Raw genomic sequence first — 26,744 nt, 5'->3', positions numbered from 1 at the left:
ATTTTTGGAGACTAATAACAATTCCCTTTCTTAATTGAGAGAGTTTAAAGTGCACAATTAAAATTTTAAAATATCAATCACAATTCTCAAAATAAACAAAATAATAATAATAAAGTAATTCCAGAGAAGATGGAAAGGGGAGAAGACCAAAAACTACTCTACTGAATTTCCCCCAACCCCACCCCAATTATAAATGTGCACATCAGCAGGTTGGCACTGATTTTGGTTTGTACACGTACGTAGGCAATATTAAATTAGTCCCCTCTACCCCTAAAGGATGGATTGTGCTATTCAAACCCTAATAATTTTAATTTTTACACGGAATTACTAGACTTAACCCCAGCTTTGCTTTCCCCTCTTATTAGTTTTCATATATATACACCTCCCACTTGGCCTTCTTCGTCTGAGAATTGGGATCTCTCAGAACAAAATATTCTCCCTGCTTTGTCCTCCTTCTCTCTCTCTCTCCCTCTCTCTCTCTCTCTCTCTCTCTCTCTCTCTCTCTCGCCGGAAAAAATGAGCAACATAAGCATGGTGGAGGCAAATTTGCCACCAGGGTTCAGGTTCCATCCAAGAGATGAAGAGCTTGTGTGTGACTATTTGATGAAGAAGGTGACTCAGTCTGATTCAACCCTTATGATTGAAGTTGACCTCAACAAGTGTGAGCCTTGGGATATTCCTGGTAAGTTTGATTTTCACTTATACACATATATTATCACATGTTATGTTCATTTCTTCTGCGTGAAGTTATATATATATAGCGATCATGCAAAACTTCAATTGCCATTTAAGTTTTTAAGTTCAGTAATTCCCATATGAATATATATTAACAACCTCATTATAAGTTTATAATTATTAATAACCAGGAAAAAGAGAGTTAAAATGGATTATATATGTGTATTGCTGTTTTCAGCTCTCTTTTTGTTTGAAAATGTTTTTCTAGAAAATATCTACACTTATAGCTATTTGGCAACTCAAAAATACTATTTTCTTTGCTGTGTTTGTGCCCAAATTTGTGGGTGAGGTAATGATAGCAACCGGACTGGCTAGAATTGTTCAAAGTGTTGTGTTCTTGCAGCTGGTCTGCCACAATTTTGTAATCGATAAAACCAAATGCGACTTGTGTTTAGTCAGTAAAAAATGGTTGATTTTTGTGTCATGGCCTCTACCAATATAGTGATATAGGAGTGGACCTATGATTATGTGACGGATTGGTAAGTGATGCTGATATATTAGCATGTTCTCGCAATTATTGTGATTAATTAGTATACAATTAATACTACAAGTTGCTTAACGAATTCTAGGCATTATTTTCCTATTCTTTTCTTTTTTTCCTTAGTCTTAAATATAATTATTGACATTTAGCTTTCCATTTTCTTTTAGGGTTTGCTGGATTAAGAAAACATTAATTTTAGATGTATATAATTAGTCATCGTTCATGCTATGTAAGCTGCTTTTAATCTTCGAATAGAACAATGGATTTAAGATTAAAAAAAATAAATAAATAAATAAAAAAAGATGTCTTGATAATAAACGTTATGTGTGATAAGTGTTAAGAATGAGTCTCTCATTGATGGGAGAAATGATCTAAAACCATCTCCAACCGAAGGGTCCAGAGGGCCGAAAATAGCTCAAAAACCGTCTCCAACCGAGGGCTAGGCCAAATGGCTCGTGGGCCCCACGGGACAAAAAATGGCCAAAGGGCCAACTAGCTAGCCATCTTCAGCCAGCCCGCTGGCTAGCCTACTTTTTTTTTGTTCTTTTCCATTTGCCCAGCCTACTTTAGGATTTAGGATTTAGGATTTTTTTTTTTGTTCCAGCCCTTTTTTTTTATGCCCAGCCCACTTTTTTTTATTTTTAATTTCTAATTTTTTTTCTTACATCATTTCTCACATATTTTTCACTATTCCGTACTATCTTACCTCATTTTATTTCAATTATTCACATTCCATACTATAGCCCTTAGGCCCTCAGTTAGAGATGGTTTTTAGTCACAGGGCTATGTTTGGCCTATGACCCTCTGGCCCCTTGGTTGGAGATAGTAAGAAATATGGTCATGCACTGTTCATTAAAATATTATTTCTTGGAGGGCCCGAGAGCTAAAACGAGCCCTCTGATCCTCTTTCGGTTGGAGATGGTCTTACATAGGCTTACAAGAGGTTGGGTTACCCCCCTATATTACCAATTGGTTTTATGGTGGAACCTCAACTTTCTTCGATAAGGTTCACTCGTTTTTGTAGGATCCTAATCTAGTTAGGTAGCAAATCATAATAAACTATGCTTTAGTTATGGCAATAATTTGACTATCTTTTTTTTTTTTTTTTGATACGTATAATGGAGGAAATCAAATTTTGACATAGCCTAATCCTAACTCATTTCAATATCCATCCTCACCGTTGAAGCTAATTCACCAGGTTTAACAATTTGATCTTCTTTTGTACTACTACAAAAAAAAAATCTACAATTGTAGAAATCATTTTTTTTTTCAGGAACAATTATATAAAATGATGATTAGTGAAAACATTAGAGAAGTGATGATTAATGAAAAACATTTTAAGAATTACTTAGTAATGAGGTTTTGTAGAACTGAGTCCTATCTTTCACGAAGTACTTACGATGTATGGTTCATCTATCAAACTTTAGCACACTTTGGTCATTCAAGTGCGGGTAGACAACTTAATTTGAACCATGCTTGATAGATGTATGGCCCACTTTTAGAATTCACACTTATCTACACCTGTCAGCTGTCTACGTGCGTATACAACAAACATTTTTAACATTTTGCTCTCTCTCTCTCTCTCTCTCTCTCTCTATATATATATATACACACACACACACACACACCAATATATTTAGTAATTAATGGTCCCTACCGGAAGAGAGTGGAGAGCAAGTTACAGAATAGGCATTTTTGAATCGTCCGGAAGCTCCCAAATAGGCTGGTTTGGATCGGCCGGAAGCTCCCAAATGTATAGGCAAATTCATTTCCCATGGTCCTATCTTTACTTTTTTTGTGTATAATACAAAAATTTCTTAATCATTTCTTTTGAAGAAATGGACGTTCTTTGTATTTTCTCAACCAAAAGTTATGATAGTGATTGTGATATATAACAAAGCAAACCCCAAAGTCTAGTTTCCATCCCGTTGTATCCACACACGTGTATTCAACCAGGTTGGAAGGAATTAAACTTTCGTTTTCTCATCCTCACCGAAACCATTTGAAGGCTTAAGGCTCACCATCTTCCTCTAGTCATATCTCCTTTTATTTTTCAGACATATTCTTCTTCAAACTTCTATTTATTTAATAACTTTAATTATAACAAAACAGTTATTTGATAGAAGTTCTCTTAGTAACAGTTTTCAATCCATAATTATTGGTTGTTCCGCTTTATATACATGCATCAACAATTGACGATTGCTTATATATATGTAAAAGTCTGACGTACACATAGTCGCTCATATATGTAGATGTGGTTTTTATTTTAAGTTCTCAAGGACAAGACGCCAATACATATATATAAAAAAGAATTACAATTCTTACCCATGCATGATTCACGATCAACTCACACTTTAAAGCAAAGAAACCTTTTGTGAATTACACAAAAGAGAAAAAGAAAAAACCTTTTGGTGACTTGGGCAATTGCCATTTTATGTTCAATAATTTTCTCTTAAGACTTGGATACCGACCCCTCATCAACTGCATAATAGTTGGATGTAGTTTCAGCTATTTTGGCCATGGATGATGATGAGTCACCACCATTTGCTTTTTTGTCGCCATGTGCTGGCTATCAAGAAGTCTTCGGTTGACATCACTGCATATAATGCATATTAATTTAATTGAAACTGGAATAAACCAGATTTGATCTGAAAAATATACCAATGGTAAGAATGTATACATACAAAAATACATACAGATATAAATAAATATCATATATATTATTTGAAAATTTATTGATGCATGGCAAGGAATAATTCAGTGCATGTTTGAATTGGTAATATTAGGTAGACCAAGTTTTTAAACTAAATGTTTTAAACTATATGATATAATTGTTGATGATTGGATTATTATTTAAGTATTAATTAATGTGCCGCTTATTTTCTATTGATGATACATCATTTGGTTTCAAAATTTGGTTTACGTAACATTACCCATTATGAAAACCCTCTAGCTATGTTTTATAATTGTTCCCTCAACTATTATACTCTTTATTTGGAAAAAAAAAACTATTATACTCTCTAAGTTTTAACCCATTAAGAAAATAATACATGTGGCATGTTGTTGTTTGTCTCAGAGTTCTGCGTTTAGGGTTATGGTCTCTTTGTTGCATGATGTCGTTTGTCTCAGAGCTTAGGATTTTGAGTTTGTTTTACCGCTTGTGCATTCTATCACATTTACAATCATATATAACTTATCGAATAAAGGGGATTCTCACCCACGTGATCATCAGTTACGTCCATCTCTCTTAGAAATGTAGTTAGCAAAGGAATTTGTAAATATGGTTCAAATAACAGTGTTGGTGACTCACTAAGCGACAATTTTTGCAGAAAGTGCTTGTGTGGGAGGAAAAGAATGGTACTTCTACAGTCAGCGTGATCGTAAATATGCAACAGGGCTTCGAACAAACCGTGCAACTGCAACAGGGTATTGGAAGGCCACAGGAAAAGATAGGCCGATCCTTCGCAGAGGAAGCCTTGTTGGGATGAGAAAAACCTTGGTCTTCTACCAGGGTCGAGCTCCCAAAGGCAGAAAATCCGATTGGGTCATGCATGAGTTTCGGGTTGAAGGCCCTCTTGGTCCTCCTAAAATCTCTTCGCTCAAGGTATACTACATCGATCCGTCATTTCTTTTTCCTTCTCAAATTTTGACCATTATAATCAAAATACTATGAGATGTTATTGGCATTTTAGGAGTCAACGTACACTTCTCGAATTTCTGCCTTGTGTTTTTATAAACAATTAGGGCTAATAACAACTTTCTTATACTTCATATGCTTCGTTTTCAATCATATTACGAAAACCCTAATATTACAAGAATTAAATGCATATCAACTCCAATAGTAGGTCAGCTAATATAATCAGAAAATGTAGTCTTTATATATATATATATATATATATATATATATATATATATATATATATTTTTTTTTTCCAAACAGCATTCTGCTAGAATTTTAAAAGGTAATTGAGTGGCAACTAGCAAGTGGGATCTTACAAAAGAATTTCCATTATTTGTAATAAGATCCTTGACTTTTTTGAAAATATTTGTTTTTCTTCTTCATATATACAGCCAAAACCCATATTTCTCCACTTGTCACGACTCGAAAATTTGATGCAAGATTTAATCTTGATGGTAGCTGACCTAAGCAGATCCTTCTTCATATATTATATGTAGGCTTCTTACATCTTAGGAAAGTCAATTTATATAGTTAATTCACATCAGCTGTAATGCATTCTAATTTCATCTATGTTCAACTTTCCTGCCATTTAAAGTCCAAGGACTAATTTGTCCCTTCGCCTAAAGTATTGTACTGTGGCTGCTACAGATTGTTAATTGACAAGTATTAATCATGCCCTTGTCATCTATTCTAAAGAAATTTTATGGTACCGAAACGCAAATTGTATAGTGTATTATTTTCTATATTAAGGCGGATAAGCGACAATTTTGATATATATGTCCTACTTACAATTATACGTATTATAATTCGAGTTGAATATATAACATTATCCGGCCATACATAGAAAAGTTGCTCCTACTTCGGTTTTCTTTTTTTTCTTTTTTTTTTTTTTTTTTTTTGTGCTTCACATATACTAACAAAATAATTTCCTATGCAGGAAGATTGGGCTTTGTGCAGAGTATTTTATAAAAACCGAGAGATAGCCGCCAAACCCAGCATGGGAATTAGTTGTTACGATGACACAAGCACTTTAACTCTGCCTGCCTTGATGGACTCTTACATCAATTTTGATGGCCAAACTCAATCTCAGACACAAACTCAGACTCAGCCCCAAGAGTATGAGCAAGTGCCCTGCTTCTCCATGTTCTCCCAGAACCAAACCAACCCATTTTTCACGCACACTGACATCACTAGTTCTCAACCAAACATACCCACCAAGCACAGTAATAATAATAACACAACTACATTAGGAGGGTTGCCAAATATGACCAATTTTCTTGACCCTTTTTCATGTGACAAAATTGTGCTAAAAACCGTTTTGAGTCACCTTACCAAGATGGAAAGTACTACTTATCCTACTTTGAATGGCTCATCACCAAGCTTTGGCGAAGGAAGTAGCTCAGAAAACTACCTATCAGATGTCGGTATGCCCAACAATATTTGGAGCCACTACTGATCTCATCATATCATGTAGAATTCAAACAGAAAGAAGAAATGCGATTGTTGTAAAAAATTAAAAATTATATAGAAAATAATATATGTACGTGCTTGTATTTTCCTCCATGCTATAGTAATTAAATCTCGCATCTGGTTAAGTATACTGCTTTTTTTGTTGCCAATTGTAGTTTAATATTTTCATTGCACGTGTAACCCTTGCCTCCATTGCGGAATCTTGAAGGTTAATTAGATCATAAAACCATGGATGGGATTGGAAGCTAGATTCTTCTTGTTGGATAAGATGATTGAATTTATTCAAACATCATGAGATCACACCAATGACATTTCATAACTGCCCATCCAAAATTCAAGTATGAAAACCAGGGACGAAAGATGCATCTTTGGTTTGAAAGCTAGTTAGGAATTTGAATGTGTTTTTCTTTTCAGGGGTTAGATTTTAATAACGAATTTTGGTTTGTCGTCATTTTGTTTCTAGTGGTTCATATTTAAATTTATCATGTATATTAAAAGCTTTGCAATCAACATTGTTGTCTTAATGAGTAATGCTAGAGAAATTACCTACTTAAACCAATTTTGTAGACCAAATAGTGTGACAGTTGATGGTAATTAGATTTAAATAAAGAATTCAATCATCAACCGTCAATAGTGTAATTTACAAAATATAGTCTAAAAATATGACCTCCCTAGCTAGCATCTTCCTGTCTTAATTAGTAGGTAATGATGGTACCCAGTCATTGTTAATTGGGGTTTCCATCTACTCTATGACAAAATAGTCGTCATCATCTTAAGAGATTTAAATTTTCTTAAACTAAAAATTAATTTTTTTAAGAGATGAAATGTACACTTGGAACACTTTAATCTTCCTTTGGATTTTTTTTTCTTGTATTTTTGTTATCTTTTTAAAGAAAGAATTGCCTATTTTGCTTAGCTAAGTGTGTTGACAAACATTGCATAACAGTTAACAACCAAAAGATTCGGTCTTATTTATAGATTTTATTACTGTCTCTTTCCTATCTGTAAAACCAATGAGGATTAAAAACAGTACGTGTGCGTGTGTGTTGTGTGTGTGAAAGAGAGAGGGGGAGAGAGAGAGAAAGAACAAAATCCTTGTGAGCTCCGCACAAGGATTCGCTGACAAAAATTCTTAAGGCAGCGTTGGATATTCTTCTCCTCGCGAGGAAGATTATGACTGACTGTGGGTTCTGGTAATCAAAACGTCAGGAATCTGAGCGAGGAAGATGATACATATAAAAACACTAGCTTTGTGTTGAGTTATAAGAGATACATGCACGATGCATGTACCATTACTTATTAGTTTTTTGTTTTATTTTTTATAATTAACTTAATATACATGTTTGTTGTTATTGTCCAAGACCTATTTCATCCTTTAAAAAGATGCTTATAAAGGGAACTTTAACGAAAAGCTTCCGGTACTGTTCACTTTAACGAAAAACCATATTTTTACACAAAAATCAACCATGGTACTATTCACTTTACTCTTTATTTTGTCCTTATTGTTAAAACTTAAAAAATTTCAAGCATTTTTCATTAGTTTTTCTTATAATTAATTATGTAAATGCTGTCTTGGTTACTAAGTGATCAAACAATCCATGATCGCTCATTTTGGACTTGTTATTAAGAGGAAAGTAGTTGAATATGTCCTTTTAAGATTGTAATTTCAACCCTTGATATCAAATTTAAGAATGGATTGATGATCACTATGAATCTCTAGTCGCTAAATGACCAATAAGACGGGACTCTTAGCTCGCATTGATAATTTAATGGCCGGAAGTTTATGTACAACATGACTAAATAATTTTGGGTATTTACATTGTATTTTCATAAGTATAATTAAAGTTCAAAGCAAGAATATGCATGATAAACTAAAAGCTAAACAACTTAACACTTCAATTTTGAAGGTTAATTAGCTTCCAAAAAGATTTGTACTATCTATTTGTTCTTGGTCAAATGAAGTACTGTGTATCGAGCTAAACAACTTTAACACAAATTTGCATTGTAAACCAATGAAGAACAGAAAAACTAACAGAGATTGACAAGTCTAATTATTATAAAACAATTTCTTATACAATGTGGTCGTTGGGTTTGGTATGTAGGGCATAAAACTAATTATAATATTAGTTCTCCATATTGGAGTACTTTTTTTTTTTAACAGAAGCGAGAGTATATTATTACGAGTAACAATCAACTATAAGATTTGTCAGATGAGTACATTTTTTCATAAACTAATTATAATATTAGTTCTCCATATTGGAGTACTTTTTTTTTAACAGAAACGAGAGTATTTTATTACGAGTAACAATCAAGTATAAAATTTGTCAAATGAGTACATTTTTTCAGTGATCAATTTTTTGATCTAGAGATGATTCACACAAGAAAACAAAACATTTTAAACTCCTCTATGGCCACCAAGAAAGACCACTAGAACTAAGAGGAGTTTCAACGTAAATCTGCCTCAAAAACAGCAGATGCAACAGACCTAGAACCAGTGCCTCACATAAAGCCACTGCAAACAACGAGGCCACACAAATTGCCGAAGCAACACAAACAAATCGACCAAGCGACACTTGATCTACTAGCCTAATCCACTCTAACAGCTACAAACAAAACATAATAACAAATTACTGTTGAATTGTAATCTTGTCTTGGCCCAAAGATAATGGATCCAGCCCATGTACAAAAAAAGATCCATGCACATGCTAGAGAATTCTAGCAAAGTTCAAGTTGGTGGAAGAGTCTAGAGGAATGGTGAGGATTCCACCAACATACAAGATTAGTGTAGATAATTCTAACTTAGGAATGTAGTAGAATTATTTAGATATCTCTAGCATGATGTTTCCATGCTTCTCCAAGGTTCCTTTCATGCCTATAAAAGGAGAAGGCATCCACACCGTTTGTAACAACCAAGAGAGCAAGTAGTGAGAAGTGAGAGTGCCAAGTGAGAAGTGAGAAGAAGCAACAAAGCTTCTAAGAATGTTTGAGTATTTCCCTTGTACTAGTTTGTGAGTGAATAAAAAATTTTGTGTAATACTTTGAGTATTCTTTCTTTCTCTTGCCTATCAATTCCGTTGCATTACATTCTTCTTTGTGAGATAAACATCTCCAAAGTAATGAAGTCTTTTTAAGCCCCACAATTACAACTAAAAGATTAAAGCCGATAAACGTCCACAATTTTGACAAGGACCGCATAGGCGTGGGTGGCCCAAGCCAGAACCCCTGTCGTTTCGGCCGTCGATCACCACGAAACCAAAGCAACCTTCATAAAATCGTCACGTTAGCATCAGAAGCCACTGAAGTCGTGTGGGTCGCAGCTTCGCGAGGACCGCAAGCGTTGGCATCCTTGATTTTAGAAAGATCAATATCAACTAAATTACAATATGTTGCCACTTAGTACTGCGGTCTGGTGGTATTCTTCTTCACTTATAAGTGAGAAATTTTAAATTCGATTCTTGACAAAAAATGAATCTGAACTACACTATTAAAATTCATTGGGAGGCTAAATCCACTCTCTTCTAATAGAGTAAATTGTGGTCAGATGCATAAAGCATTTTCTTAATTATTTTAAAATTATTTTAAAATACTAAAATGAAAATTAATATCTGAAAAATACCATCTCATGCATGTACATTAAGGCCTCGTTTGGCAACTCGGACTGTACTGACTATTTCTGTCGGATAGGATAAATAGCCACCGGATAGTACTGACTAAATTAATCGGGCGTTTGGTGCAGTATCGGATTAATAACCGTATTATTTATACTGTGTTTGGTTTTATACCGGATAGGCTAAATCAAACTTAAAATTAAATTAAACTTATAAAAATAAAAATAAAATATGAAACCATCCCTTCTTCTTCCCTGTTCTCTCCGCCGGACCCCTCAAACGCCCTCCCTCTCTCTCCCTTCTTCTTCCCCGCCTGCCTGCACATTTGGTGAGCAACCATGAGTCATCAGATCCACATCAACCCAAATCAAGATGCAACAAACGAAACAAACTAACGATTTGTTGACAAGGTTACCCCCTGCACTGCAACATCGCAAGTGGAATGGACTGGCGGCGGTTTGACAGAGAGAATGAGAGTAGTTTGTTGGCGTTTTGAGAAGAGAGGTTTCCCAGACACCATGCCGGGCAAGAGAGTGCATGCTTCTTTGCAAGACCCAGTTGCAGGGGAGGACGACGACGGCGACGAGGAGGACGACGATGGTGAGAGAAGGTGACGGGGGGGAGGACAACGACGCCTAGAGAGAGAGAGAGAGAGAGGGCCGAGAGAAGGCGAGAGAGAGAGAGGGCCGACTAATAATCCCGGCCTTTTGGTTGGTTTTATTAGTCCGGTGTATACCGTACTAAATAAGCACACCGGTTAATTTAATCCGGCGCTTATTTAGTACGAGTGAACGCCAAACACCCGCGTCCGTATAATTAGTCCTATCCGATCCTCTATCCGATCTGCCAAACAGGGCCTAAAGCGACTAGATTCGTATGACCTAATCATTTATTTTTTATATAATAAAAAAATTTCGAAGATTTAATACATACCACACGTATGCATCCTTTAAATCGGGGTCCTCTAAAAAAATCAAATCCATTATCTTCACTAATACTTTGGAAAAAAAATATATCTTCACTAATACGTGGAAAAGTCAGCACACTATTTTATAAGGTCCAATTAGAATAAGGGTAAAAGAAATGTGGTTAGCACTACTCTTAAAATAAAACTTATCAATGAATTTCTCTATATGAATAATTATACAACTTCCTTCTTACAATATGCATACGAGTTCAGCCCACGATAGTAAAACTTTTATGTGTCAATATATAATGTTCGTATAGCTTGGGTTAGAGACTAGAAGTATATATGAATTGAAACAGACTCCACCATGGTTCTTCATTACTTTTTTAAGGCTCCTAATGCAATTGTTTGGTTTCTTATGATGGATTGGAACAAATTATCTTTGGCAACTTTGCCATATTCGATTTATCTGTACACACATATATAAGAAGGCAATCAAGTTGCAAATGTTTTAGCTTCATTCGGGGTGAAGAGTTATGCTTATCATTGGTGGTCTACAGTTCCATCGTTCATTGCTTCTACTCATGCTCGTGACATTTCGTTTTGTCCTTAATATTGTTTTTGTTGATACTTCTCTTTGTGGGCTTAGTCCCCCCATTTGTATCTTTTCTTTTATTATTTCTTCTTTTCTGTTAATAAAATTTTATAAGCTTTGAGGAGAGACGGGTGGGGGTTTCGAGGTGTAGTAGTCCTCTTCCCCTCAGCTAAAGGATAGGTGTTTTGCACGTGATAATTGCCGAAAAGCTAATCTCGCATAATCTTTCTCTACTTAAAATTTAATTTTAACCAATTACTTCCCCCTCCCCACCCACCAAAAAAAAAAAAAACTTTTTTAGTTGGCCAATTTCCCCACTTTCTCACTGGCGTTAGATTTTGGAATTTTTCCTTTTCCATCTATCTTGGTCATGTGCACGACATGTGGCAAGGTAATTTTATGGCTAATGTGGACAATATCTTGTTTTTTTTATTCTTCTTCTCTTCCTCTAGTTCACTCTGTACACTTTGTTTCAATTTTATCTCTAATGTAGACAACTATGAATTTTCTCCATTGTCTTGTTTTTTTCAGCAACATGTTGTGCATGTCGTTAGCCTTCCTTGTGACTTGATTCACATGAGCTCTTGGTTTACATATTTCAATTCAAGATCCAAATTCAAATAAGAAAAGTAATTACTCATCTCAACAGATTCATTCCTAGAAACTAGTCAATTATAAACGTTCACGGGGTAATCAACTAAAATTAAAGTTCAGGAGGGAAACTGACCAATTATAAAAGTTCAGAGGATAATCAGCTAAGATTAAAGTTCATGAGGAAATTGGCAAGTTCTTACAAGTTCAAGGGAAAAATCGACGAATTCCTTATGTTATAAATACAAAGTTAGTAGCCACTTAGTACTACGGTCTAGTGGTATTCCTTTTCACTTGTAAGTGAGATGTCTTATGTTCGATTCTCACCAAAGGCGAATTCGAACCACATTATTGCTAGCTCATTGTGAGACTAAGCCTACTTCCTCCCCTTAGTGTAGATAATATAGTTTGTTAAATACAAAGTTAGTATGTGTATGTTAATTTTAATACATCTGACAATAGCAATTTTAATACATCTTACAATAGCAAGAGACATTTATGACTACATAACCAGTCAACTGACAGATGGAGAAAATTTATAGTCCTCCTTTTCTTCTTGTATCCATTCCCCTTGCTATGTTGCAGTTGGGTTTTTCCATTCCTTTCTTATTCTCCTATTTATGTCAGGAAATCATTTTCCTTTTGCTTTATTGCCTATAGAAAATTCTAGGTGAAAACTAAAAGTAAGCTTATGTTAATGAGAAATTTTTCGTATGAGCAGTTCTAACAAAGGATGAGACTATCGTGGATTTGGATGAACCAAAATATAAGTTTTATGCTTCTGTGAGATTTGTCGTGCATATAATCAACTTAATAAGGCTAACCTACTAAAAACTTTATCCTATTTGAGATGGTCATGCTTTTATCATAAAGTAGATTAATTAGATCATCTCCAAAGGAGATGTCAAATTTTAAATCTAAAATTTAAATTTGAAGGCTTAGGTGGCACTTGGCATGTTTTAAACTTTTGCTCTTCAACCGATATGTCAAATTTTAAACATAAAATAATAATTCATATGTATTTTCTTTGCATTGGGAATGAAAATAAACAAAACGATAATGCTTTAAACCAATAAAAAATTAATAAAAAGCATTTAATAATTAATTAAAAAAATCTGAAGGTGTTGTCAAATTTGGCAACAAGGAGGAGAGATGTCAATCCATGTCATGCCACATCAGATTTGGCTTCTTGGTTGGGAAACATTAATACTGTCTTTTGTTACCGTTATTGCTGATTTGGACATTTTGACATCTCCTTTGGAGATGCTCTTAGTAATCAATAAATAGAACTCCAAGTTTCTTTTGGAAAGCTTAAGTTTCTTTCTTCTTTCTTCTTCTAACATGCATACCCAACACCTCTGACATTTACACAATCGACTGATATGTACATAACTATTGGTTAGTAATACTTGTTTCAACTTGAAGAAAGTTGAAGTTCTACCATAAAACTAATTAATAATATGGGGAGTAGCCTAATTACTTATAACATGCATGCTTTTTTCTTTGATGTTGAATTCGTGCTCTCAACACAATTTTGTTAAAGGAGTTTTCAAGTTCAATTCCCCTCTTCCTCGAGATTAGGGACAAAGGAAAATAAACCTTATATAAACGGACAATGTACTCACCCGCCAAATACAATCCACATCCAACCCAGCTCAGAACTAAATAAATTCAAACAAATAAATAAAGAAGTCCAGCATGTTGTAAAATCAACGGTGGTGCAGTGGAATAAATAAACAAGACACAAAGTTTACGAGGTTCTTCTACAGTCAGTGTGACTGGAGTACGTCTTCAGGGCAGCAGTGGTGCTTTCATTATAATTTGGAATGATAGGAGTACAAAGATAACTCTCTCTATTCTCTCATCTCTTCTTCCTCTCTTTTCTTTCTTCCTTTTCTTTCCTCTCTCTCCCCCGTGAACTTATCCCTTTGGTGTTGTGTGGGATTTGTATTTATATAGAAAATATGAGTCATAGGAAGCAAGCTTCGGCAGACAGTGGAAGGGCAACTTGCCCATTATTTAATTATTTGAGTAGACATTCACTGTTCTTCTGGAATGATATTTTCTCATCGTTCTTCTGGAACGATGTTATTTTCTCCCCCTCACGGCGAGAAAATTGTCTTATCAAAATGACGGTCCGCAAACCACGCGGTAAACATATCCCCAGTCAAGGTTCTAAATATTGAATGATAGATGGTGTTCAACATCAATGCCCAATCTGCGATGATGCCTCATTTCAGTACGTTGTGGCAATGCAATAAGCACAAAGATAACACAATCAAAAACTCGTAAATGTGTAATGTTTGGCTAGTAGCCAAACACGAGTTGTGCTGAGAAGTATTGATGGTTGATAATAGGTCTTAATCGAACTAATAATGCATCATGTAAAATGACATGGCTCCATGTATAAAACTAGCAATTTTGTTTTCATGAGCAGAGCACGGGTAATCAATTTCATCTGGTTAATAAATGATTCTGCTAAACCATTTTGAGTATGAACATGAGGAACTTCTAGTCCTCATTTAATAGTTTATGGACTGAGACTCTTATGGCCTTTATTGCAATTAAGTTATGGCACTCCGGCTCTTCAAACTTAAGGTACTCATCAAGGAACTTCATGTCTTGATCTTGAGAATCAAGGGACTTCATGCCCGATCTTTTTGTATGATGGAAATTCGGGTCCAATCATTTTATATGATGAGGATCAAGAAACTACAGGTTTTGATCTGATCAAGGAACTTCGGGTCCTTGTTATACTCATCGTAACAAAAGAAGTACAATAAGTAAATTAAAGCAACAAGCGGTAATTTCAGTCATAGTAAATAAATTGCATTTAAGTAAATGAAGTTTGTGACAACAGCTTTAATTCAGCACCATTCACATAAATCAAAACTTAAAGCAGTAGGCGGTAAAACCGTCTGTAATAAATAATTGTTTTAAAGTAAACAGAACTTGTGAAAATATTTTAAGCCAATATCATTCATATAAATAAATATATATATTTTTCTTCTTTCTTTTCAGATGGTGCAACACCATCCAAAAGCCTTTACTTTTTTTAAATTTTTTAATTTTTTTAATTTTTTTTCATTCACATGCTGCACCATTCCAAAAAACATTTGCCCTTTTTTTTTCATTTATTTGTTTTCTTTCTTGGTTTCCTCATGGTGCCTGATGCACCATCATTTTTCCTTTTATTTTATTATTTTGTCTTATGCTTTTTCAAAAGGTGTTGATGCACCATTCCATTACTTTTGCCCCTTTTTCTTTGTAAAACCCCACATACTGTTACTTCTTCTATGGGATAGGCTAGTTAAGGAATACCATTTCCCACCCCCTTGTTTTCTTCGTTTTTCCTTGCATAGCCCAGAGAACACGGCATCGTGAAGCAAGAACCTCCCTATAGGGACATAGATGACAACGAAGTTGATGGAGGCACAAGAGAGAGAGGCATGTGTGGAGTCAGTCATGCCATCACCATCTCAGACAACCGAGTATTCATGGGAGTTCTCGAGATTCGTCGAAAACGATGCGATCTGGGTTTCCAAGTCTGATGAGATTCTTCTGAATCTCTAGAAACCAGTTGTCAGGTACAAGTTTTCTTATCTCGTGACGACTACAGGTTGTTGTAAATTTCAATTCTCACCGGAATTCGATGGGGCGCTTCTGGCGCGGTGGGAGAGACAAAAAATGGACATACCTTTGCTTGTTTTGCTGCACCTTTGTTTGTCTGTAAGATCTCTCCATCTCTCGTCCACAAGAGAAAGATGAGATTGCAGGTCTAGCAGGGATAAGGATCATCATATCAACAGTTAGAGTGATAAAAGAAAAAGTGATGAATGAAAGCTTGATAGATTTTTGGGACAAGATGATCTTCCCTGTTTGTCATGTCTGGCTTGCCATCTCTATTATGTGATTTTTCTGGTGCTCCTTCTCAGAGCTAAACTGCTCCTAGTACCGCAAGTTCAACTTGTGTTTATTCGAATTTATGACGTTATACTTTTCACTGACATGAGAGCTTCTCGTCTTGATAACGTGTTGTAAAATCGACGGTGGGTGCAGTGGAATAAATAAGCAAAACACAAAATTTACAAGGTTCCCCTACAGTCAGTGTGACTGGAGTACATCCTTGGGGCAGCAGTGGTACTTTCATTATAATTTGAAATAATAGGAGTACAAAGATAACTCTCCCTATTCTCTTATCTCTTCTTCCTCTCTTTTCTTTCTTCCTTTTCTTTCCTCTCTCTCTCCCATGAACTTATCCCTTTGGTGTTGTGTGGGGTTTGTATTTATATAGAAAATAGGAGTTGTAGGAAGTAAGCTTCGGCAGACAGTGGAAGGGCAACTTGCCCATTATTTAATTATTTGAGTGGACATTCACTGTTCTACAACACATCACAATATATACAGGCATCAAACTGGATCCATGCCAAAACATTACAATTAAGGTTTGCACAGAGTATTTCTTTAATGTTCTTGTTTAGGGCAGCTAGTTGGGACAGGCTATAGTTATTAACAACACATAAATTACAACCAAAGATGAATAATTAATAATTTTACTGTGACAAAGCACTTGTGTTGTAGACAAGAAGAGCACCCCCTGCAAGAATGCCAACTAGGGTAACTGCCCAGATGGACAAGCCAGTAACACCTGCAGTTTCATGCATATTAATTTATATTAATTCACTTTCATAAGCATTACTTAATTACTACATCAGGTCAAGCAAGAAGATAATGCAACTGTGCCTTCTGAATTCTTAAATTTAAGCATATTAAACAATATTCTTATGAAGTTGAAGTTGCTTACCCCCAGCATAGACATCACCACTTGGAGACCAGTCATCTTTGTTGTAGATGGGGCTGCATATCAATTATCAGAAATAACTTAACAACCTAATTAATTTGAAAATTTATTCATTTTGAGAATGCTTAGACCGTTAGAGGGCATCACGCAACTAAAAGGATACTCCTTGTCAAACAAAAATAGAAAATATAAAATAAAAAAAAAGAGCTAGTTTTTTCTAATAGGGAGCTGTTATTGACCATCTAATTAACGTTCCCACAATATTACAAAATCCATATATAATACTCTTTAATACCATAGGTAATATTATGGATGCTTAAAAAACATTGAAATAAGAGATAGGTTATCAAGTCAATCAATGATAATTTTAGCAAATATAATTTAGGTTATCAAGTCAATCAATGATAATTTTAGCAAATATAATTTACACGTTTAAGTTTAACCCTTAAATTGGTAAAAAAAAAAAGGACTCGTATAAAAAATTCAGTACCACGAGAAGTAGATAATCTAAATCCAAAAGTAAACTAACCAGAGCAGTGAGAATATTCACACATATATATGGCACGAATGAAGTTTGAGAGTTGTACCTGTATCCATCAACATTAGCACCGTACTTGTCTACAAACTGGTAGACACCCTTTCCCTGAATAAAAGTTTAAGGGTCCAAAAATTACAAAGCAGATCGATTGAATATGCATGACGCTGATCAAAGAACAAGAAGAAGGAATCTATATATTTCTGCAGATTGAAATGAACATGCATAGATACATATATATAGATTTCTATAGAAGGCATGTAAAGCCCTTAGGTTAGTCCAAGTGCGCATGCGTAGCGAACGAAGGGAGTAATGAGTTAGGATTAGAGTAATAGATCAAAGGTTCAACTTATTAACAAAAACAAAAGAAAAAACTACTCACTAATAAGTATCTCATGCAATCGCTTATATAGTTTATATTGACCTAGTACATGAACGGATGTGAAACACAATTTTAATGATTTTCTTTGTTTGATGTGAAGCACAGTAGTTTCGCTATTACGTATATGGTAACAAAAATGAAAGGTAAGAAAGACCAATTAATTACCTTACCCTTCCTCCCGGAGGCATCGACACCCTCCCTCAAGTCCATGCCGCCATTAATTCCTGCAACACATTTTTATTTTATGTATTATCAAAATCAATCCTAGCTAAGAAAAATGCGCATATATGTAGTTCTATCGAACTTTTTGTTTTTATATTTTAATTGAGATATAGTTCGTTTTCTTCCATGAGATTTGAATTCAGAAAAACTAGATTATCATGCACATAGTGTTACCATAGGGGGTGGCAGTCTTGATCTTCTTGCCGCCACTTGCTTGCACCTTGAATGAAGCAGAAGACCTGGAAAGAGAGGGAAGGCCTCTCACTGCTGACTTGTCAACAGTGAGAGGAGATGGTTTTAGGCTCACTGAAGAAGTCATGACTGAGGCTGCCATTTTTGCTTAAGCTTCTCTTCTCTGGACTCCTGCTGCTTTTTCTGTTGCTGATCGTGTGGTGTGCGGCATCCAAGTCCCTGATAATAATAACACTAACCATGGAGGAGAGAGGACACGTGGCAATGGTTCTGTGGGTGGTTGTGGATATGATATTGCAAAACATTATAAAAAAAATGGGAATATTTTTGCTCTCAATTTTATCCTCTTTGGATATATGCAAATCCAAGACCCCGTTTTGAATCTGACACGTGGACTAGGGCCAAATGGGAAAGAGATTAGTGGTTTGGAACTTTCGGGATTGAACCTAGACGCCTCTTAATTACGGAAAGGGATGTGTTATCCACATATCATATTTTACTTCTCACAGACCTCTTGATAATTTATGTATATTGATCTTCTTCAATTCATCCGATCCGATGATCGAAAATTAAAAAGGTGTGTGAGAAGTAAAATGGGGTGTATGGATATCACACCCCTTACAGAAAAGGATCCTCGTTTACGGGGATCTTAGGATCCAGTGATCTTGACCGTTTATCGTACATTGTATGGTCAAAAAATTTAAAATTAAATATAAATAGTACCTAAAGATTTCTGACCGCACGATGTACGACGTCGATGAACAGTCACAATCACTGGATCCCTAAGATTCCCAGAAAAATGATCTGACGAGGATGTTTTCCCTTAATTACAGTTATACTAATGACATGTTTGCTTTTAGGGAATTGTTATTAGCACTCCAAAAATCTCATTTTATACTCCAAACTTTCTATATTGGGAAAGAAAAATACATTTGTGATGAGTGTAAAATGAGATTTTTGGAGTGTCAATAACATTTCCTTACTTATATATATATATAAAGTCAGAAGGCAAAAACAGTGAAACATTCATAATTTTAAAATTGTTTCTCCCATTAAATTTTCAAATAAAATAAGAAATTCATAAACAAAAAAAATATAGAGCCAATTGACACATGCATATGCGTGTGGCAGCAGGCTAGTTTACATAGAACGTGAATTAAAACCATTTTGACTATTGAGCTGCTTGTGTTTGTTAAAATATGAGGTAGTGAAATCATTTCAATTTATATTTCTCTATATGTGTTTACTAACACATGAAATAATAAAAAATGTGTAATGTTTATCCTTAAAATTCGTAATCTACGATTTTAAAATCAAGAATCAAATCAACTAGAGGAGACTACTTGCTCTAATTCACTTTCTTTACCTCCTCTATACCTAACTACTTTGATTCCTTACTTCCCTATCACGTGTTCTCAATTTCGTGCTACATTTTAGTGGTAATCGAAAATCAAGCGAGAAATTACACTTAAAGAAGTGCAAATGAGTTACCTCCAAATCAAAAAGAAAAATAAAGTAGTGCTACATTGAGCTCAGAACAAAGAACTTAAAATGAAATGGAATTTCTTCATATATGGTTTATAACATCATAATTCATAGTGAATAATGAACAACACATTTGCTTATAAATTTGAGATTATTTTCTTAGTAGAGTCGAACCAAGTTGTTACAGACTTCAGCACTAAGAACCAAATACAGAGGAAAAGAAAGCAAATTACTAGTTAAAATCATAACACTAATGCTAATTATCATAAGCAGCTGAGGATCTCTGTGAGTTTCGACGCAGCAGCTATTCCGCTAGCTATAGCACCTTCAACATTAGGACTAACACAGAAATCTCCACAGATAGCAAGCCTCTTGTTCTTATCCCAAAGGCATTTCTCGTCTCCGGCTACGCTTGCGGCTGGAAAAGCACTTCCCCTACAAACAAAAATCCAATGGTATCACACAGCTTTAAAGCATTGCAGAGTATCAAGAATGAACTCAACTATATATAATTGATTTTAGACTGCATTTTGAGATTACACCTTCACCTAATTATTTCAGATCCCCAAACTAACAAGTATTTTCGTTCCTGGTGTGGACTTTAAAGTTAAACTAATATAACAGAAAGAAAAAAAAAGAGAAATTTATAGAAACTTTGATGCAAAGATTTTTCTAAATCTCTAACTGTGCATTTCACAGATTGGCTTAGGCTTGGACAACATTCAAAGGGATTCTCATTGAGTGAAAAGACAGCTACATTATAAAAGACATATATCTGTGCGATTAAAACCAAGTACAAGAATGCACGAGAGGAAAGATTGTTCAGGCTGATTCAGCCTAAAAATCGAGGTAATTGACCTGGACTGTCTTTTCTGGCTTACTAATATAAGTTTGGTCCCCATACTGAACCGAATGGCCCAAGTTCAAACAGTACTTGTATTGCTGGCCGAAAAAGGTCCTTTTACTTATGTTTGCGATATGATTAGTATTAGACAACTAGCACTAAATATTGAGTTCTAGAATATACTGACCATCTATGAGCTTTCTTGAAAAAGGCGTGTGGAATATTAAGTCCCATGCTTTGAAATTCTTGGAATAGTTCTTCAGCCACTTTTGTCAATGTTGCATTCGAAAGTTTCTGAAGTCCAGTTTGAGCAATTACACTCTGAGCATACTCCATTGTTGAATGCAAAACCCATCGCTCGCTTAAAAAAGAAACAAATAAACGAAAGATGGCAAAATGATAAGGACAACGCCAACACCAAATAAAAAAGACGAGGTGGATTGTTATATTCCATGAATACCTGGAGGTAGAACGGCCAGGCTTGCTGCTGTCACAATGAGCCCAGCTTAAGACTTCAGAACTTTTTATTGAGAAACCTTTGAAGGGTATCTGAGTCATAAATTAGGCACCAGGGTCAGCCCAGATCAACATCAAATACAAGAAAAGAGAGTTCAAACTAAAAATGTGATACAAAAGGTTGCAGGAATACATGAAGCCAAACCTAGCATCCCGAGAAAAAGGAAAAGTTGAACCATGTAGAATTTGATGAATGCAGAGTCTACAGATGACCATATAACTTTAAGGAGACATAATAAATATCTTACCGATGACACAGGCTCTGAAAATGCTATCATGAGAGCAAAGCATGGACGGACAGGAATAGCATTTAACTTAACCGCCAACTCTGGAACTAAATTTAAATCTGCACACATCGCAAATGGTTAGATCCACAATGCTATTATGCTATTCTTCAGAAAACAATGCGGTCAAGTTCCAAGTAACCGGTAAGAAAATAGGAGGCTCTATTCAATGCAATGACACTTTGTAAGCATTCCAACTGTTGTTCAATGTGATGCATCCTACTCAAGTTTCATTTCTTCCATAGCTAGAGTCCAATTGGTCAGAAGAAGGAAGGGATATGTAGTAAAAACAAGTATTTGCTGCTATGTCAGGTTTGTAGTATCCACGTAAATATTAACCAAACAGGACAAGATCGTCAATTTGACCCACCAATAGGACAAAGTATGCATAACATAAACCACTAACACTGACAAGCTCACCAAGAACTGCCACTTAATAAAAGGACTAAATATTGCAGACAATTTTCTAGACATACTTCAAATAAAAAGAACTTGAAGGAGTGTGTTCAATACCAAGAGGTGGCTGTCTTCCTGTAACACTTGTAAACCTGGGCGAAACTAGGTTTTTGTCTGTTGCAACCACTCCCTTAAACTGGCCAAGATTTTGCCCATCTGAACCTATCAATGACCACAAATTTTCATCCTCTAGCCACTCCAATCTCCCAACACTCGCCCCAAACTTACTTTCCACTCCTAAAGAAAATTATAATGCAAAGTAAGCAATTAGGGATAATGGAAGTAGATATTCAACCTTGAATGGAAATCATTCCAACAAAATCAGTAGTTTAGTACATACCGGGCTCTTGGCATAATGCTCTGCATATAGAATTCATGCCTGGCATACCCACATATCTCTTACTTATTAATCCTTCCTAAATGAAATTGATATTCAGATTGGCTGAAATGACATTTCTCAACTATAAAATAGACGAGACAGATGGGACATTTGTTTAACAAAACTCAGCAGAAACAACAATAAGAGATTGAAATTTTTATTATAAGACTAATAATAACAGAAAAGAGCGACATAGAGGATAAAACATATCCAGAAATCCTTACGATTATAACTTGGAGCCAACTTAACACGACAATACTAGACAAACACATAAATGATGTAATCAAGATGAAGCATAGGTACTCATGAGCCAACAGATTTCACAAATGACATATGTTTCCAGTCATTACAAAACACGCTTGCTGATTAAAGCAGTACTTGCAAACCTGTTCAAGGTCAAAAAATTTGTTGGAAATGCGATCAAAGAAGCCAAATTTCTCTTTCCAGCAAGCAACAAGACCCTTTGATTCCCATTCACGAACAAGACCGAGAACCTCGGTTTTGTTGGCATTGAAAAATGGAGCACCATGGTCAAACAATAGCTCCTTCTCATCTTCAACAACTTCTCTATATGAATTTGAAAAGGATATAATAAGTAAATTTGTAGTAAGAACCGAAAGAGAAAAGAAACTCATTTGTAACAACTCCTTCCCAGGTTATTTGAATTTCCAAATAACATTGAAATCAAAGGGCTTTCTTTCTTAATGAAATGGTAAATGTACTAAGTGGTCATATCTGTTTGTACAACAGCGGTAAACCAACCGATACGGCATTTCAAAATAGGCAGTCATATCAGTTTGAAAACAACTTGAATAATTTAGCAAAATCCTCTAACATTTCCCTAATCACATACATTAAAACCTCAGTCTTTCTCTAACATTTCCCTGATCTTATGCAGTGTGCCAAAATTTTCCCACTAACCAAACAGAGCGTAACAAAGAAAACCCATTTCTGACAACCAATTGCACATTTAATCCCCAAACAAAATCAAAAAAATTTGAAAAGAAAGTGGACCTAAATTTGTAAAACAAGAGTAGAAAAGGTACCTTCTCTGAGACATGCGGCCGCCGGGGCCTCTGGCAGACTCGAACAAAGTTACAGACACTCCATTTCTGGCGAGAGTTGATGCACACACTGCTCCTGCAACTGCAATATTCAAATCAGTGATCAGATAATATGATTTAATCACGAGATTAAACAAACAAAATACAAATCAAAAGGAAAAGGGAAAAGTAAAAAATGGGTTCTGAAGTTTGATGCTTTTACTTCCACTTCCCACCACCGCAACTTTAGTGGTATTCATTGCTTCACTCCTGCTCAAAGTCTGCTCCGCTCTCTTTCCTTCCTTCCCACTGTTCGTTGCTTCACTTCCCGGCACAAACTGAGGTAGTTGGTAGTTGGATCTCTACTATTAACTCAGCTTTCTGCATTATTGTTGGACCATTAAAGATTCAAGCTTGCTCTTAACGGGCCTCAATAATCGGCCCACGGTTCTACGAAAATGAAAGTACAGATTTTTTTTTTAAGAGTTTTAATAAAAAGTCTACAGTACTGTTCATTTTAAAGAAAAACCATATTTTTACACTAAAAAGTCAAATCTGATATTATTCATTTTACCCTTTATTTTGTTCTTATCATTAAAACTCAAAGTTTTCAAGCCTTTTTCATTAGTTTTTTTTTTCTTTTTGTTATGGTCCCTAGGACTTCATTTTATTCTCACCTTTTTTTTTTGAGGAATTTAATGTAAAATTTTGTTATATGACGTATTGTGTTCCAATTACAAATATTTGAATTTTTTTTCCTATCATGTCTTGATTATAGAATTTATTTATATAGCTAAGATATGACTCACACCCTAACTCGTGAATAGTCCTTATTCGCAGGTTAGGGCATGACATCAACAGACTTTTTTTTGGGGTTCCTCGATGCTTTAATTTTGAATAGTGTGATGAGTTCCATTGGCTAGAGTATATTATGAAAAAAGATGCAGCATATTGTATTTATTGCTATCTATTTAGTCGCAATTTTCAACAAAGAAGTAATGATGTCTTTGTTGGGAAAGGGTTTGAAATTTGGAATAAATGGTTAGAATTACTTAGGGGACATGAAGGATGTGTTTCTAGTATTCACAATAAAGCTAGCAAAAATGTTTGGATCTAATAAATCAAAAACAACATATTGTGTCACATCCCAAACCGCCTTCGCCGTAGCACGATATTGTCCGTTTTGGGTTACGCCCTCACGATTTTGTTCCTAGGAACTCACGAGCAACTTCCCAGGGGGTCACTCATCCTAGGATTGACCTAGCCCAAACTCGCTTAACTTCAGAGTTTCGATGGAATCCGAAGCTAGTGAGTTCCCAAAAAGCCTCGTGGTGTATGGAGATGGGTATATAGATATAAGACACATTACTCCCTCTCCATTGGTCGACGTGGGATGTTACAATCTACCCCCCTAGGGGCCTGACGTCCTCATCGGCACACTCGCACCACACGGCAAAGTGGCTCTGATACCATTATGTCATATCCTAGACCGGCTCCGTTGTAGCACGATATTGTCCGCTTTGGGCCACGCCCTCACGGTTTTGTTTCTGGGAACTCACGAGCAACTTCCCAAGGGATCACCCATCCTAAGATTGCTCTAGCCCAAACTCGCTTAACTTTGGAGTTCTAATTGAATCTGAAGCCAGCGAGTTCCCAAAAGGCCTCGTGCTATATGGAGGTGGGCATGTACATATAAAGCACATCACCCCCTCTCTATTGGTCGATGTGGGATGTTACAATGACTTGATTATGATTTCATAAAGCATGATTCTATACTCAATGTTTATAGATTGTGATCGATGGTCTGTTTTTACTAAATATCACATACTTGTATTATTGTCACTCACCCAAGCCTCGCATTTTATCTAAGTATCTGATTGGCCCAATGTACTATTTCTATGATGTAGACATTGATTTTACATGTGACAGGTCTGGGGAAACTACGAGAAAATGCTTGATATTTTGGATTTTGTTAAATGGTCCGAAATCCTTGCTCTTGTTCATTTCCATAAGGTTAATCTGGAACCCTAGATTCGAGCAAATGGGAATTACCCTCATTAGACCTTGTGAATATAAATTAGATTTACCATGTTTATTACTTATAATCCAATTAGGGAATTATATAGAGTTCTTTAATTATATTCATAAAATGACATGTTATCGCATTATTTGATTAACATAGTTAAATGCTAAGATCGTGAATTGTTTAATTTATGGGATTGTGGAATGACATTGAATATGATTGTTATTATTATGATTATTTTAGTTGATCAAGGTAGCTTGAGATTAATATTGTGTTTCGTTGGTTATTTGATATGTTACATGATGTGGATGTATCACGTTGAAGATAAGGTGAATTATGTGATAATTGTTCAAGTGTAATGTATGACGAACTACAAATGACTTGATCCCTATTGAGGGTACGTAGGCAGTCTAACGAGGAGGTTAGATACAGCCATAAAGTATACGAAAAATCACTACGAAATTCAATTCTGGAGTTGTAATTTGCCATATTCCGGAGGCGGAATAAGTTTGAGATACGAGTTTTTGTGACGTCACGTGTTGATCCTGGCGTATGTCGAAATCGGGTTGTGATAACTTTTAGTGGTATCAGAGCTTAGGAATTAGGTCCAAGTCCTATACCTATGGTTGTTAGAAATGGTGTTAAGGAGTTAGATTGTAGTGATAATGAATTTTCACTCAAATCTTGGATGTTGATGATTGTGAATTGAATCATGAGCATATTGATGAATTCTTGTTAGTGGTGGTATTCTTTGTGTTTGTATAAAGATTGGTGTTAAGATCGTGCTGAGACGACGATGATTGTATTTCTGAGTTGAGGTATAATGTTGTCGAACTTGAGTTAGCTAAATCTGGATATAGCTGAAGTGTGAACGTATTTGTGCCTCATTATTTGTTTAAATTGTTGCTTTGGTGGATAATGAAATGAATTGAGTTGAATGGGAGTAGAAAAATTTTAAAATGTCATATTTCATGTTATAGCTTCAAAGATGAGCGCTTGATTAAAGTCTCAGATTAATCTTGAATTGGGTTGATATTATGTTATGCATTATGAAAATTTTGAACGTTAAGATGATTGTGAAATTGTGACAAGTAGATGGAAAAATCGTATTATACCTGTGTAATTGAGAGATGTTGAATTGGGGCGAAACAACTCATGGATGTGGAATTGGGCAAAATGACCCATAGAATGTGGAGAAATGGTTGAACGGGCACAAAGGCCCAATGCTTTCGGGAGAAAGCATGTGTGGGCTGCGAGAATTATGTGTGGGAAGGTATACTTGTCAGATATATTACGATCCTTTATGGTCTATTAGTCACTTATTGGGATAAAAGAAAAAGGTGATAAAATTGTTGTTTTGCCAATGATGTGATTTTGCTCGGAATTTCGGATATTTGATTTGCCAACTCTGATGGTTTGGCTTGAAATTCTAATATTTATTGAACTAATGAGGACTGTGGCTTGATGTATGATATTTACTTTGCCAATGTGTATGGCTAGAATTTCAGATAAATTA

At 35.3% G+C, this 26,744-nt stretch overlaps 3 protein-coding genes and 1 long non-coding RNA gene across 4 annotated transcripts; 2 read left to right on the top strand and 2 right to left on the bottom strand.

Moving 5' to 3' along the window:
• Positions 1–231: 231 nt before the first annotated feature.
• On the top strand, positions 232–6,493 carry LOC139195751 (NAC domain-containing protein 21/22-like). Its single transcript, XM_070821182.1, has 3 exons — positions 232–682; positions 4,546–4,820; positions 5,833–6,493. The coding sequence occupies exons 1-3, from the start codon at positions 517–519 to the stop codon at positions 6,349–6,351; spliced, it is 960 nt and encodes a 319-aa protein (XP_070677283.1). The 5' UTR covers positions 232–516; the 3' UTR covers positions 6,352–6,493.
• Positions 6,494–16,392: 9,899 nt separating this feature from the next.
• On the bottom strand, positions 16,393–18,572 carry LOC103428089 (photosystem II 10 kDa polypeptide, chloroplastic). The gene is made up of 5 exons (XM_008366186.3): positions 18,181–18,572; positions 17,950–18,008; positions 17,455–17,510; positions 16,871–16,923; positions 16,393–16,714 (listed from the first exon to the last, which is right to left on the bottom strand). The coding sequence occupies exons 1-5, from the start codon at positions 18,338–18,340 to the stop codon at positions 16,620–16,622; spliced, it is 423 nt and encodes a 140-aa protein (XP_008364408.2). The 5' UTR covers positions 18,341–18,572; the 3' UTR covers positions 16,393–16,619.
• On the top strand, positions 16,714–18,384 carry LOC114824932 (uncharacterized). Its single transcript, XR_003773528.2, has 2 exons — positions 16,714–17,209; positions 17,253–18,384. It is a non-coding gene; the product is annotated as an uncharacterized lncRNA (long non-coding RNA).
• Positions 18,573–19,744: 1,172 nt separating the features above from the next.
• Positions 19,745–23,581, bottom strand: LOC103428088 (uncharacterized). Its single transcript, XM_029102760.2, has 9 exons — positions 23,429–23,581; positions 23,209–23,308; positions 22,549–22,729; positions 22,124–22,199; positions 21,841–22,020; positions 21,292–21,389; positions 20,988–21,076; positions 20,715–20,888; positions 19,745–20,118 (listed from the first exon to the last, which is right to left on the bottom strand). Exons 1-9 carry the CDS (start codon positions 23,463–23,465, stop codon positions 19,947–19,949), a joined length of 1,107 nt encoding a protein of 368 aa, XP_028958593.1. The 5' UTR covers positions 23,466–23,581; the 3' UTR covers positions 19,745–19,946.
• Positions 23,582–26,744: the final 3,163 nt, after the last annotated feature.

Source organism: Malus domestica, chromosome 05, assembly GCF_042453785.1.
Source record: "Malus domestica chromosome 05, GDT2T_hap1".
Classification (NCBI taxonomy): Eukaryota; Viridiplantae; Streptophyta; class Magnoliopsida; order Rosales; family Rosaceae; genus Malus; species Malus domestica.
This window is presented reverse-complemented; position numbering and strand designations above follow the sequence as displayed.

Bases quoted from the DNA above. Each gene is read 5' to 3' on its own strand.
- LOC139195751 (XM_070821182.1), top strand. From the start codon at position 517: ATGAGCAACATAAGCATGGTGGAGGCAAATTTGCCACCAGGGTTCAGG. The intron at 683-4,545 runs GTAAGTTTGATT...CAATTTTTGCAG, and splicing joins TGAGCCTTGGGATATTCCTG to AAAGTGCTTGTGTGGGAGGA. The intron at 4,821-5,832 runs GTATACTACATC...TTTCCTATGCAG, and splicing joins CTAAAATCTCTTCGCTCAAG to GAAGATTGGGCTTTGTGCAG.
- LOC103428089 (XM_008366186.3), bottom strand. From the start codon at position 18,340: ATGGCAGCCTCAGTCATGACTTCTTCAGTGAGCCTAAAACCATCTCCT. The intron at 16,924-17,454 runs GTACAACTCTCA...ATTGATATGCAG, and splicing joins GCTAATGTTGATGGATACAG to CCCCATCTACAACAAAGATG. The intron at 16,715-16,870 runs GTAAGCAACTTC...ATGAAACTGCAG, and splicing joins TGGTGATGTCTATGCTGGGG to GTGTTACTGGCTTGTCCATC.
- LOC103428088 (XM_029102760.2), bottom strand. From the start codon at position 23,465: ATGAATACCACTAAAGTTGCGGTGGTGGGAAGTGGAA. The intron at 23,309-23,428 runs GTAAAAGCATCA...TGAATATTGCAG, and splicing joins TGCGGTGGTGGGAAGTGGAA to TTGCAGGAGCAGTGTGTGCA. The intron at 21,077-21,291 runs GTAAGATATTTA...TTTATGACTCAG, and splicing joins TTTCAGAGCCTGTGTCATCG to ATACCCTTCAAAGGTTTCTC.